Source organism: Pungitius pungitius, chromosome 17 (genome assembly GCF_949316345.1).
Source record: "Pungitius pungitius chromosome 17, fPunPun2.1, whole genome shotgun sequence".
Classification (NCBI taxonomy): Eukaryota; Metazoa; Chordata; class Actinopteri; order Perciformes; family Gasterosteidae; genus Pungitius; species Pungitius pungitius.
Window position 1 is genome coordinate 11,058,400 of NC_084916.1, and position 15,070 is coordinate 11,073,469.

The 15,070-nt window shown below is 45.8% G+C and overlaps 1 protein-coding gene across 6 annotated transcripts in view; it reads left to right on the plus strand.

Moving 5' to 3' along the window:
* clasp2 (cytoplasmic linker associated protein 2) overlaps positions 1-15,070 on the plus strand; it is a 42,404-nt gene that overhangs the window by 4,789 nt on the left and 22,545 nt on the right. For all 6 annotated transcript variants that reach the window (XM_037474187.2, XM_037474190.2, XM_037474195.2 and 3 more), the window contains exons 3-8: positions 1,389-1,492; positions 2,018-2,109; positions 3,541-3,616; positions 4,414-4,511; positions 7,251-7,321; positions 14,448-14,588. In XM_037474187.2, the coding sequence (XP_037330084.1) occupies positions 1,389-1,492; positions 2,018-2,109; positions 3,541-3,616; positions 4,414-4,511; positions 7,251-7,321; positions 14,448-14,588 (582 nt within the window). The remainder of the gene's footprint in view (positions 1-1,388; positions 1,493-2,017; positions 2,110-3,540; positions 3,617-4,413; positions 4,512-7,250; positions 7,322-14,447; positions 14,589-15,070) is intronic.

Sequence of the window (15,070 nt, forward strand, 5' to 3'; positions counted from 1 at the left end):
ACCCTCCTTCTGCGCACACACACACACACACACACACACACACACACACAGAACGGAAGAAGATGAGATCATTGAGGCCGAGCAATTGCATTGATCTACAGGACGGACTCTGCTGCAGCCATTAGTGTGTATGTGTGTATTCCTGCTCACTAGAGCAGATGACGTGGGGGGGCAGCAATGTCACTCTGTCATTTTTCTGTTTGAGGGTATTGTGCTTGTTGCCAAGGCAACCAGCTGTTATGGTAACAATGTACACGCACAAATATATATACACACACACAAATGCGCACACACAAGGAAATTACCGATTACATCATTCCCCCTACTTGTGTGTGTGTGTGTGTGTGTGTTTTATCTCGTGTGAATGCCAAAGGTTTAAACTTTTCTGTAACTCAAATTTTGACATTTTCTATCCAGTGGCTCCGCAGAGACCGAATCACCAGATTTGTCGTTTTGTGTGTTTTAATTTTGGCACTGTATGTTAACAATCCATTTAAACCCCAGGACACTATGTTGTGTATATTTGACTTTGTAGAAGAAACTATAACACTCATGTTGCTTTTTACCTAAGAAACTCATCGGCCATTGCGACAACTTGGATCATTAATACATATTTACTAGTTTTATGAAAACAATGGCGGCCTGTGGCACAGAGGGACAAGCCATGTCAGACTCTTAATGATCACAGTCTCTTACACATCTTTGCTCATTTTAATCTTTTCATGGGATGTGTTGATATTGAGAAATGTTGAAATCACCAGACTCCTCCAAATGATCTCTCAACCAAACATGATTCCTTCATTGAATACACCCACACATGTTTTATGTTAAATTGTGATATTAAATCAGAAACTCACACCTAAAGCTGAGTTCTGTTCCACATTTCCTAAAGGATTACAGGAACCATCTGAAACATCAGTCGTTATCAAAATGCTTATTAATGCGGCATTTAAAGGCTTTTACCCTCCAGTCTGTCTGGTGTGCGTAGGCCGCTGTAGTCGAGCAGTTGTGTGTCCGATGAAGTGGAACTGATGCCAAGGTGTTTGATGAGCTCAGGCGTTATTTTAGTCACGGCCCATTTCTCGTTTCCTCTCTTTCTCTCTCTCCTCCCTCCCCGTAGCTCCTCAGGGCCACATGTTGGTGCTGTCTGAATCCTTTGCAATGCCCTTATTGTGTCTTTGGCTCTCGCGTACCGACAGACAGCCGCTCACAATTAACACAAATCTCTGTGTTTATGTTCTTTGAGTGGCGCTCCACTTGGGGGCAGTCTTCATTGTCTCTGGGCTCTGAATCCAGAGGCTCTGTGTCCTGTGCGGATGTTTCATGCAGCCGACTCTGATTCCGACTCCGCCCTCTCTTTCTCTCTACACCTTGTTTCCTGTGTGTAGTTTTGCCAGCTTTGGTGGACAGGCTGGGCGATGGGAAGGACCAGGTCAGGGAGAACAGCCAAGCTGTCATCCTTCGCTGTATGGAGCAGACGGCTTCGCCCATGGTGAGAGACACACACACACACACACACACACGGCAAGATGTCAGCCAAACGCATGTGTAATATGGAACTGATAAATAGTCAGATGAATAGTAAGCGATTGAACAAAATGATTTGAGGGATTGAGGTTCATCCTCCGCAAGTCACACACCACCAACACCTAAACTGAGTGAACAAAGATCATTTAAATGTTGATTCTTGATAAAGGATCAAGCCGTGTTGTATTGTGTGAAGCTGTTGGAACAACCTATAGATTGTAATTATTGTTATTAATATAGTATTAAACCTGGTGACACGGACATCTCCACATAAACATACTGAGAGGTATACTATGAGTTAGTGGGGCTCCCTCTCCTGGGGATTAATGGAGTTACACAATTTCCTTCAAGTTACCTCCACAGATTGTGACCTCGTGTGAGCTCTGTAATCTGTTGAAGCCCCCCCCCCCCCACCCTCCTGCTGGGTCTTCTGCTCGATCCTACTTACACCTTTTCCCCCACTCTGTCTCTCTCCTTCCACCCCGTCCAGTACGTCTGGGAAAGGCTACTTCCTGGTTTCAAACACAAGAACTTCCGCAGCCGAGAAGGAATCTGCCTCTGTCTCAGCGCCACGCTCAGCACGTGAGTAGCTTCCCTCTTTGTGTGTGTTGCCCCCAGGGTGAAGTGTCCCAGAGGACAGTGAGGTTTGTGAAGCTGTTAAGAGTCTGTGTACTTCCTCATCTTTTGGGCAGAGGGTCGTACCTTTTTTCTGTACAGTAGTCGTCCTTGAAGAAATTCTAAGTCGCCCATCACTCATGGGATTTGTCAATCGTTGATCCTTGTTTTCACCAAATTACCAGAGAAGAGCTCAGCATGAAAGATTATCAACTTGGCAGAGACCAAAGTGACCAATTGTACTCTTTTTAAACAAATGCAATGATTTCTCTTTAGTTTTTTGTTAATTTTCCATTCATTTAAAAAAAAAAAAGTATTTTTATTACTTATTTCCAGGAGCATGCCAGATATAAATTGTTTAAGAAACACACGGTCTTCTTAATCTTCTTAACTGTCTGACTATAGAGGCGACATCACATGCTGCGTATGGCACTACTTTTTTCAGCTAACTTCTGCTTTTTGAGAGATTTAAAAAGTCATGAAATCTTGTGTCGTGTCATTCTCAGAAGTCGGGCTTGATGGAGGACTTTCTTTTCAATCTTGTAATTTATTTGGTGCTTTATTTTCCTACTTTCTTTCAAAGTCTTTTTTGACACCGGTCGAAGGAATCACTTCTGAGAAAGAAGAGAAGAGCCCTGTTTATTGGTCGAGCTGGACCCGGTCTTCCCCGTCCCATATTCCGATATTACAGCGTAAACCTGAGCATACCACTCAGTTATAGTTTTATATATATGTAGCCATATGACTGAGCAGATGTGTGCTTTTTTTTCACTCTCTTGTCACAACACAGCAAGCCTGAGCTGTTAGAAATGCAGTGCTACATTTAACATGTTTTTGCCAATGGAAAGCAAAGCTTTTATTTTGAATGCTTAAGAGAAGTGTTTAGTGGGCAAACACAGTTATGCATAAAGATGTGATATTTCTGTTATTGCTATAACTCCTGAATCATTGTGTTTGATACATCTCTCTATGCAGTGCACTTCAGTAGAAGCTGAGTGACATGGTGAAAATATAAGGGAATGAAAAGGCTGTCCTCATTAAATTAAAACCAGTATAAAAATAAATATGCACTCTATGTACAGACTGCAGCTGGTGTGTTGATTTCCACCTTGATAAATCTATTTAATTGTGTCTCTACTTTCTCTCAATCGGTGTGTTGAAGGTCTGTTGCCTTCTAGTCGTTTTCCTTTCTTTTCTTTTTTCAGGTCACATTGCGTTAAGCGTTCCATCAAACCTTAAATGCAATCCTTTATCATAAATGCAATACAATGCATGTTGTTATTTGTGGCACATGAGGTTCTACATAGCCTGTGGTTTAAAAACCTTCCTCCCGGGCATACAAGTTTAAAAAAATATATATATTCCTGGAAATGTGATTGAAATGTTGGTGACCTTCAGGTACGGAGCCCAGCCGCTGAGCCTCAGCAAACTGGTTCCTCATCTCTGCGCTCTGACTGGGGATCAGAACCCACAGGTAAGAAAACAATGAAACACAACCAAAATATCTGGGTGTATGTTTGTGCTGTAGCGTCAGCGTGTGCTGGAGTGGGTGGAGGTCTTATGTTGCATCAGTCCGTAGCTCAGCCTGTGGTTTAGCTCTCGGCATCCAGAGTGTGTTGGCAGGCATTAAGTCAAGCTCTGCGATTATTACTGTTATTAGTGAGGAGATGTGCTCCGTAGAGACTCCACTGCTCAACCATGAGCTCCAACGCTCATTAACCAACACAGCAGTGGCGTGTGCATGTGTGGTTGGTTTTAAACCTCCTGGGGAGTTGCACCCCAAAGTTGAAATCTGCTCCCATCTTTTACCCAATGATTATGCGACCACATGCTGTCCCGACCAATCACCTTCCGCAGTAGGCCCTCCCAACCTCAGCTGCAAGGAAATCTTTTTAACGGCATCCCACTTCTGAATCGCAGCGGGGCTCACGGCGCAACTAGAAAATCTTCTCGATGCTTTACGTTTTGCAAGTCACCTCAGACAGTGTAACGCAATCTGTGTAGACAGACAGCGCTTTATTAATCGCGCAAGGAGACATCATTTTTGCTACATCAGCGCGTGTGTGTGCGTGTGTGTGTGTGGGTGTGTGTACACACGACTAAAGCAATTGCCAACTGAGCAGAAACATGAAGCTGCACAAGAAAAAAATGGAATAATATTAAATTGACTAAACAATTGCGCAAAGATTGGAGTTGGACCAAGCAAGCAAACAAACAGGGTAACCTGTTGTGATTTTATTGTAAAGTCTTACAATAAGTGTGTGTCTGCAGGTACGTGAGGCCTCCATAGCAACGCTGGTGGATGTTTATCGGCACGTTGGCGAGCGGGTTCGAGCAGACCTGGGAAAGAGAGGCCTGTCTGCTGCACGGTGAGTTCTCTTCTATACGTCAGTGATCGATAAGCACTCTTTTTGATTGTGTGTGTTTGCCTGCCCAACAGGGGGGCTGTTGTATGGGTGGGGGCGCTAAGGGTCCCGTGGCCTTGGCACTCTGTTTGTCCCAGGCCACACCATGCACCGCTCTGCCCTACACACACACACACACAGAGGGCCACTTTCATCCAGAGCACAATGCTGACTGACTGTGTTATGAGGAGGAGTGGGTGGGTGGGTGGAGGGAGGAGGGGGGGGGGGGGGGGGGTGTACAAAGGCGTTGGGCTGAGTTAGAGTTGTGGAAAAATTGGAGAAAGTGTGTTTCATCTCATCGAAAGAGGTTTGCCAAGTGCTGTTGTCCTTCTTTGATCGCCGTGGTTACGGTTGAAGGTTATTCTAAGCGCGCGCACACTGACCCCTCCCTCTTCCTGCCGCGTGGGATATCCGAGCAGCGGCCAGTGTCGAGTGCTGACTGCTCAGTATGAGTCTTGCGTCTGTGAATGCTGGCCGTGGCCACGTGTCGTGTGCTGCACACATCGGGCCCGTTTGTCCCCGCCGTAAACACGCCAGACACACGGCTGTGTTTGCAGGATTCACACCGTGTGTGTTTGGAAATGTATGTTTATAGTTTGCCATGAGTTGCGATGAGCACTAATAATCTGTTTTGTTAGTGATTTCATTATTAACCTTGTAGCTCTGGTGTGACGGATTGTATGTAAGTATTGTGTGGTTGCGGGGGCCTCTGCGGTTGTTCAGTTACAACATGTTTTCCAAACTGTGTCAATTGAGTGAAACGCAGCGTTGTTACCCCAAATTAGGTCTGTCCCTGGAAAGGTCCCAGACTGTTCAGAATAGGACCGGGAAGTAGTTCATTTCATCATCCAGGTCAGTTAATCTGGTCGACGCTGCACAGTGTCGCATGGAATCGCTCATCCTACAGTGAACCGGTCCTCGGCTCAAAGCCTCTTTGGCAGTCAGTCCGATCGAGTCATCCGACCCGACTGTAAACCCGGATCGACCAGTGCAGCATTCAAACTGGGTCAGAGCCACTGGGTTTTGTTGTGTGTGATTGTTTGCAGATGGTAGTGTTGTTGTTGAAGTTTAAATAAATAAATAAATATTACTGAAACTTCAAAGAAGTTGTTTATCTTTCTGTAAATGTCTGAGGTGTAGCAGTGATTTATGTGGAAGTTCTGACACTTCCTGTTAACCTGTGACAACATGGCACATGCCACATTCTTTGTTTGACCATAGAAATGAGGTACTCGTCAAGGTGCATGTCTCCTCCGCTGCAGCCGGACTGACCCGAGATGGCATCCTGGGATTAAGAGGGGAGGGGTGTGGGAGTAAAAAAAATAGAAATTTAACTTTGGGGGGGATACAGGCAAGTAGGGGGAGAAGGAGTTGACTTAGAGGACTTAGAGAGGAGGGGGGAGGAGCCTCAGCTGTGCTTTCAGTCTACAGCTAGTTTCACAGCCCCTCCCCCTCTGATACGTGTGTGTGTGCGCAATGCATGTGTGTGTGTTTGTGTGTGCGTCTTGGAATGGGGGGGAGGTTATGTAAAGGGTAACTGAATCTCTTTGCTGCGGGTCACACAAACCTGCACACACACACACACACACGAATTGCTGTCGCTCTGCTGAGATTTAACTCCTTGTACACTGTGGATGTTTCTTGGGGGGGGCGGGGTGGTGTGTGCTCAGCATACAATATGTCTGTGTGACAGTAGGTGGTGCGTTGTATGCCCAAAACATGATGTTTGGGTCTTTCGCTGTTTGGATTCTCTCTCTCTCTCTCTCTCTCTCTCTCTCGCCCTCCCTCCCTCCCGAAGTCACTGCACCATGTTGGGTACAAAGCACTGAGGGAAGCAGAGCACCAGAGTGTGTCACTAGCATGGGAGCTAAGACAACGTTGCGCAGCAACCTACTGATCACTCCACTGGGAAACCCTGAGGCAGACGAGTGTAGAGGACTTGAGGCTGGCTGCTTTCTGAACTGAATAGGCAAATTATTTTGCAAATGAGAGGGAGGGAAGTCACGTGACGACGCCGCGCGGCAGACGAGCCCATTGCAACGCCGGGCGCCCCTCGCCAGGAGCTGCTTAGCCGTCTTGTAGCTGTGGACGAGATAGAGAGAGAGAGAGACAACGGTGTGTGATTCTTGAGTTCTCTCATGCGTGGCTAACCTTTTTGGAAGGGAAATGTTACAGGACGAGGGGGGGTGTGTGCGTGCGTGCGTTTTGTTATTGTCGTACCAGTCCTGATGCGTACCCAGTGTGTAGCAACACTGCTCAGTGTGCAGGAGGCGTCTGAGGCAAAGATTTTGTCTGCACTCGATCTTTGTGTTGTTGGGCTGCAGACGGTGCTGTCTGTACGTCACATGCATGGCGTGTGATTCTGCTGGTTTTTGTGCGTTTGGTGCTGAGCATTGTGCCAGGAGGACTCTAGTTGTTTGCTGCTGCAGCTTCATGCGTGTGACTGGCATGACGGACACACCCACCTGCAGACCGACACAGGCAGGCTGTCCACATGTTGCTGCTGAGGATACTCTCTATGTCTGTCTCTAGGTTAAATCTGCGTGTGTGTGTATCCATCTTGTCAGGATCCTTTCCATGAAGATAATTGGGTGTATATTTACTAATTCAGTCTAATTGTGATTTATCTGATTCTGCTGTCATATGTATTACACAAGCTTTGTTCTGTGTGCTTCGCTCTAACCTTTCTTCCTCTCTCTCCAGGTTGCAGACGTTATTCGCCCGTTTTGATGAAGCCTTGAATTCAGGCAACATGGCTCTCAGCCCGAGTCACGGTCAGTGCCATCTCTCATTAATTTTGCCACAGTGGTGTCGGCCTCTGAATCCCACTAAGTTTTAATGTTATCCAGATGGTTTTACTGTTGTTGGGTATTGGGTGTGTTCGGGTGGGTGCTTGTGCGTGTCTCAATCTGCATGTAGTTCCTGTAAGAGGACCTAACAGGATTAATGCTTTAATCTGTCTGTATTTGCCTGTGATTTGGGGTGCGCTAAGCCAGACTTGAGCTGAAGGCGTGTGTGCGTGCGGGTGCGTTGACCATTGACAGTTGTGCCATTGACACCTTCTCTTGTTTCCATCCTCATAAATATATAAAAGCTGGTACAGTTGACCTTTTGAGATTTACTGACATGTTTATCTACTAGAATTGTCCTTATGCCATCACAATGCCATTTGTTATGAGTAGATAACTGAACTTGGTACCGTAGAGAGTTTGTCCTTGGTGTCATCGGCTGCAAGCGGTCGGTACCCGGTTGCCTGGTGCAGCCAGTTTCCTCTGGGGGGGCGGGTGGGGTGGGGTGGGGTGGGGTGTGTGTGTGTGTGTTGGGGGGGGGGGGGGGGGACGTGGCGTGTTGTTGCCATGATGTGGTCTCTGGTGGTGGCAGCAGAGAGGTGGAGGTGCTGCTGCTTTTGACTTGGGGTTTTTTTCGGGTCCCTGATTATGCTCTTATAATGAAGTTGTAACGTGATTTGTTGCTTTTGCTGTGTGTTTGCTCTGTGTGAAATCCCTGCCTGATATGGAGTAGGGTTCAACTCTTCAAAAATAAAAAGTACCCACATGTGATCGTTTCCTCCTGATCAGAGGGAATAATGATTTCATTTAAAAATATAAAAATATATTTTTATTTTTGCCGCGATCTGTACCAAAGTCGGCAATAGATGCTGCGTAGGCCGGTACTTCTCTGCAGCATGGCCGTACTTTATATAAAAGAAAATCTTGACACACATAAATAAATAAATGCACCTCATGTATAAGTTGCAGAAGGCCATATTGGTAATTGTGCAGCCCTTTCATCTGGGTGAAATAACTTCATTTAATATAATGAGGATTATAATGGGTGTTAACATTGCAACAAAGGGGAAAGATTGGGTCCAGATGCTCAATAAAACATGAAGTGATCCTTGAGTCACTTCGGCCTTCATACCTGAGATTCTGAAACAGACCAGAAATCCGTCCACAGCCACACTGCGTCTCTGAATCCTGTAATTCTCCCTAATCTCGCGTCATGTTTTGATCGCATATCCAAAAATCCCTGAGTAACCGCGAGGGCAATGCAGCGCCAAATGCTTCGAACTTGGCCGCGTGCCTGACGACCACCAACTCGAGTGCACTTTATGCGTCTAGTCGCACGAGGAGGGACACAATTTATTCCGTTTTTCCATCATTGATGGAGAGAGAGGTCAAAGTTGAGGGAGGAGGAATCGCCACCGTTGTCCAAAGCCCAACATTTCCTCTTCACATGACTCATTTTGACCGACCAACAGTCCAGCATTTTGATAACAAATGGATCTTTTCACTCCACTAACGGCTTCAGCTTGTATTTCTCCACGCCTGTGTTTACTCCATGAATATACCCCTCCCATGAAGGGCAAAGGATGGAGGGAGGAAACTGACAAGAGATCCCTCGCAGTGGGCGAGTGGCTGTGCCTATCACTGCCTCGCCCTGATTCATCGTGACAGAGAGCGAGCGAGAGAGAGAGCGAGAGAGAGATTGAACGAACAAATGAGGGAAAAGGACCTAGAGGAGAAAACAAAGGGGACGGCCCGAAGGTTCGGAGCGCGGTCACACAAAGACCGCCGCAGACCTCTATCCATAACACGCTGTAACCATGGCAGTTGGGGATGATGGCGATGGTAAGTGTGTGTGTGTATGTGTGTGTTTAATCTTATCCGACTATTAATGTTGGCACTCAGACAAAAACTCGTCAGCCTATGGTTTTAAATTCAAATCAGCTTAAAATCCAAACCCTTTCACCCCGACTGCACTTGATCAGATGTAGTCTACGTTTGCACGTGCATTTGCGTTTGTTGTATGTATGATTCTTGATTGATATCCATTATCTACACTTTATAGAGAACATACGGAATGATACTATGAAGTAGCCTCACTTGTCTCTTCCACTATTTATAGTTGCAGTAATATTAAGGGAAGTGTGTGTTGTTCTGCGCCTTCCTTTCTGCTTCTATCTCTTACTGTCAGTGGACAGACATTTAAGATAAACTTCATTATAGCTCCGTCTGTTGAAGACAGTCTTTCCCACATTCTTTATAAACATCCATCAGTGTGAAGGCACAACGAGGCATTCTTAGTTTGATGGGTGTTAAATTTAGATGAAGCGTGATTAACGCGTCTCAGAGAATTGTGTCTCTTCTCCGCAGCGTTTTTTTGGAAACGACTCCTCTGGGACATTCATTCGCTTAATATCATCATCATAAAAAATGGACCAACTGGTATAACCTTTGCACTAATCGTAGTTTCTATTTATCTCATCCGGGAGCAGTTTCATTTTTCTAAACCATCTATTTCATGGTATATTAAAACACGTTCTCACCTGAAATTCAGCATAGAAAAACAACTTTTCTTTCAGACCGAACAATTCAATGTTGGAAAAAAGAAAACAACTGAAGCTAATTAGAATATATTAACAACTTCTAAGACTCCTATTCTTGTATGAAGGTACAGTGTGTTGGTGCCTTCCTTCGTGTCATTTGGTCCTGTCTAAAATAATGCACACGCACTTGCAAACTGACCATCAGTAGCAGCTTTCATTGCTTGCATAGCTCAGCGTTGACAAGGACACACACACACACACACACACACACACACACACACACCCCTCTCCCTCTCGCAGACATGCTCCTTCTGCTTCAGTGCATCTCCGTCTCTGCAAAGGAATCCGTGACCCCGTTTCCAGGCTAGGCTGGTTGCCATGGCAAAGCCTTCCTCTGAGTATTATGGTTCATCCCTCTTCCTGACTTTGAATTGGGGCTCAAGGTGTGTGTGTGTGTGTGTGTGTGTGTGTGTGTGTGTGTGTGTGTGTGTGTGTGTGTGTGTGTGTGTGTGTGTGTGTGTGTGTGTGTGTGTGTGTGTGTGTGTGTGTGTGTGTGTGTGTGTGTGTGTGTGTGTGTGTGTGTGTGTGTGTGTGTGAGAGAGAGAGGGCTTTTGGACTGAATCATTCCAGTACAAGTGCGGTTTAAATCATTTGTGCTTAGTTCTCTTCACCTACTTTACTTCCCGGGTGCTTTACCTCGTCGACCGCTCACCCAAAGCGTTCTCGTGTCAGCCTGTGAATGGGACCCAGTCTCGTGGTTCTTAGTGGGGATATGTCACGCTGCCGGTTACCCAGCAGATCAGCACAGTTGCAGTGAATCTGATTCCTCAGAAGATGTGCTCTGGGCGCATGTCCCGTTTTTTCCCACCGTGGTTTGGTCGTTTCGTTTTGTCTGCAGCACTCCGGCAGATCTTGAAATCTCTTCAGTATAAGTAAGCTTCGCATTGAATAATAATAATGGTGATGCTGACAGAATCGCTGTGTGGACTTCCGGCCCATGTCTTCAAATTTAGTCTTGCACTTCACCTCGTGAACTTCACGTCTCACATCAACCTGTGCTGTGTCGCAAAAGGATACGTGAATCGTATTAAAGGTCAACTGTTTTTGGTAAGCAGTATTTTAAGCGGTGCTCCTTTCTTGGCTTCGAAATGTTCAGGTTTCTGAGCATTGCGGTGGTAGCAGATTATGATTTGCCATCGTATGGCACAGATTCCTGTCTATGATATTGAGTCCCTCTGTGTTTTGAGGTTGTTGTTGTCTTTTTTGATTGGTTGAATAATTTGGTTGGAACGAGGTTGATGCTGCCCCCATGTGGTAACAACAGAATGCTATTTTATGGGTTAGTAGTTACAGATCGGTTATTGCTTTGTATTTATCATTCAGTGCTCCTCTTTCCTTCCATCAGTTTCCCTTTTGTAAAAGAAACGGACCCATTTCCCATGTCTCAATTGTAGATAACACTGTTGTTCTTGGCTGAGAAGAACAATATGTGGGATTATTTACACATAAATGAATGATTGGACTATTTTTTGCATATTTGTTCTCTTCTTTTAATATCTTTAACATTCATATTTGTGAGAAACAACTATAAGATCTGTATATTTAAAGCAGTCGCCAACTCTCCTTGTAACACTCCTTACCTTTCTTTTGAAATGGAGAGAGGAGGAAATCTCGGCCCATAGTTTCCATGGCAACGCTGCCTGGTACACGATGGACCTGAATTCTCACTGTGCTTCTTTCTGCAAGTGTATACAAAACTTGTTTATTTGTTGTGGCATATTATTGTGTAAGGTGGCGTATCCTAGGAGACACTAATGGGAGCAAATCCCAGCATCCTGTTTTTAAAACACAGTTAATAAACCGTAAATTTAATTGTTCACGAAACCAAATTGGATATGTCTCTGTGTGCTTACTGAACATTCTGTTTTATGCCTGTTCGCTGCTCTATTCATTTGAAAAAGCTGTTCTGCACAGGTTGCCATGGCAACAGCATGTGTGCAGTCTGCTGTCGCTCGCTTTCTCTCCCTCCTTTTCGTGCTCTCTCTCTCTTCCTCCTTCCCTTTTACCATAACTCTCTCTCTCCCCTCCAGTATCTTTGGCCTGCCCTTCACCCAGTGGCATTTACTCCCTTGGGGTTTGACTACAGACAAAAGAAGGGAGATGCTAATCCTGCAAACAGTGATGCTCATCAGCGCTAAATTCGAGATGCATGACCGAGCATTGCTAATGGGCTTGTGGGTTTTGTTAGAAAGCAAATGAATGCACTAAACTGGTATTTGACACTGAATGCATCAATGTATGCATTGAATCAGGGTCTTTGTATGCCCATGTACCCGTACACATGAGAGTATTTTCTTTAGCATGTTTGAGGTATCTTGATAACCCGCCCAAAATGGTGCTTATTTTTCAAAGGAGGTCCTTATATTTCACGTGATCCTGATTACCACCCATAATTTTACAGTTTAGTAGGCATTGTGACCCTTCTAAATGATATTGCACATATTTCAAGACTGCAGCTGGACTAGTAAGTCACCTGACAATATGTATTTATTTCTCTGAACCAGACAAATGCAGAAAATCCCCTAAAGATGGCTGCAACAATGGCATGGCAGAGTAATATCACATTTCTTCTGATGTTGTTTGCTTTAGGATGGCCTCTAAGGGGTTTATATTCTCCCACAGCTCATCTGCATTAAATGGTATGTGCTTCCTACACTGCTGGAAGTTGGAGCTACAACCTCACAGAAGTTATTTCATTCAAATTTGAATGCACTGTGTTTGGTGTGTCTGTTGTTGGGTGTGAGTGGGAGGGTCGAGGCCTCAGATGGAGGGGTGTGGTCTCCCACCCCCCCACCTCCCCCTTCCTTCACACACCCCACACTACTACCTCCTTTGATTTTTCAATAATCTTTTGCTAATCATCCTTTTATTTTGTGTGAAGTGTATCGTCTCAGTTAAATGTAGCAACATTAAAAAGTGTGTTACAAGTTTGTTAATAAAAATAGTGTGTGAGAGAGAGTGTGTTAGTCAATACTAACGAGTTTAGGTTGCTGGTTTGGCAGGGACACCAAAAAGCCCTGTTATTATTCCTGGGTCTGGGGGTGGGGTGGTGTGGTGTATGTGTGTGTCCATCCCCCTTCAATTCTCATTACACACTCGTATTCCTGCCTCCGCACTGGCTGCAACACAATGATGTCATCTCTAGTGTGATTGGCTGTGAGGCTGCTGATGGAAGGAGGAGAGATGGTTAGAGGGGAGGGAGGGATGGAAGACAGAGTGAGAGAAAATGCCGGCACTTGAATGGGTGCGGGGGGTTTTGGATAGCGGTGTGAGCTGTGTGTGTGTGTGTGTGTGTGTGTGTATTTGTGCGGCTTTAGCCTATCCATGAGGTGTGTGTGAATGTGTCTTTGGGTACGGCTCGGAGAAGAGGGGGGACCCCAATACCACGCCCTCCCAGAATCATGAGACGACTTATCTGCCAGCGGATCTGTGACTGTGAGTGCTGTGAGGTGTGTGTGTGTGTGTGTGTGTGTGGTAAATATTGTTCCATGGCAAAGGATGTATGTGCCGGCTTCTTTCAATGGCTGCGTTACATTTACTGTTCTTGACTAAAAGGCTCTGGAATAACTGAACGAATAGCTTGTATGTTCACACACACACTAACGGCTGTCAATTCAGTTTGCATGTCGTGTGTGTGCGTTGGTGTCTGTCTCTGAATTTGATGTACGATTCGAGGTGTAGGGTGGTGGCTTTGGCGCATTCCCCAGACGGCTGGTTGTCACAGCGACCGGGGCGCGCTTGCATTCCTCTGCCAGCCGTTCCCTCTCCACAGGGTCGACCGGTGCGTTTTCGCGTGCCGTCTCCCTTCGAGGGGTTTTGCCCGTAGTTGCACGTTCAAAGCGCTGCGTCCTGGCTGCACGCGTGTCTCGAGATTCAATGCTAGCTTTGGAGCTCTCAACAGCATGCAGATTGAGGGGTTCTTTTGGGCCGTGGAGAGTTCTGCAAGTCACAGCTTGCTTGCTTGGAGGGGGGGGGCATCTGGATCGTTGTCTGTGTTTCTGGGGTCTAATAAGAGATCGTATACATCTGTGTGTACGTGTTAGCCTTTAGCTTCTAGCCAGATAGAATCAGTATTGATCCAGTCATTCCTGACTAAGCATTCTTAACAACCTGCTCTGTTCTTTGCGTCTCCCCCGTACTTTTCCTTCTAGCATTCGGTGTCTTTGAGTGAATGAACACAAGCTTTTAATGCTCAATATAGAAAAGGAGGAATAAAATCCAAGCTGCTTTGAAAGTATTTCAGAAGAACCCTACGGTTTGAATATTTCACATGGTTTTATTTAATGTTTTATAAACCAGATGTCAACATACTAATTGGGAAAGTAGAATAATCAGTTATCATTATGTTGTTTCTATTGATTACCCCCGAGCAGGTACTGAATGAATGAAATCCCTAGACTGGTTATGGCCTGTGCTTTATGATAATGAGCACGAACAGTCATTTTCCAACCATGCTTTTCCTCGCCTGCAGGGCGGACGTTAACGCTCTCCTCTCTGTCCTCTCCATCCAGATCGAAGTTTCGACGATGACGACAGTGTGGATGGGAATCGCTCTTTCTCGGCCCAGGCTGCCTTCAAGGTCCCAAAAGTTCCCAAGAAGCCCGCGGAGTCCTCTGCTGCGCGCAGGCCCAGCGCCACCGGCGGCAAGCTAGGTATTTAACACTCAAACAATGAATGCACCTGAAAAGAAGACTGCGTGAAGTGAACTGACCTTTAACATGGACGTATGTTCCCTAAATGTAAGAGATAAACAGAACCGTGCCCATCCAGCATGTGGGCGCGGCCTTCTGTACAAAGGTTCTCTGACATCATCTTACGTTAGAGAACGTCGCAGTGAGACTGTCTCTGCGTCCTTGAGTCTTCTTCCTGCAGCACGTGGGCGCAGCGCCGTGTTTCGCTCAGTCTTTGTGCGTATTGATTATTTTTCTCTGTATTGGAAGACGTGTTCCCGTGACCGTGCGGTCAATTTTCTCCTGCCCTGCTGATGGATCCCTGTCAGCAATGTTGTTAATACGTGTGCATGCACACACACACACACACACACACACACACACACACACACACACACACGTTTTACAAGCAAGCAGTCTGCTTGCGTCTGGGTACCTCTCTTCGTCGGAAACAAGAGTGGCAT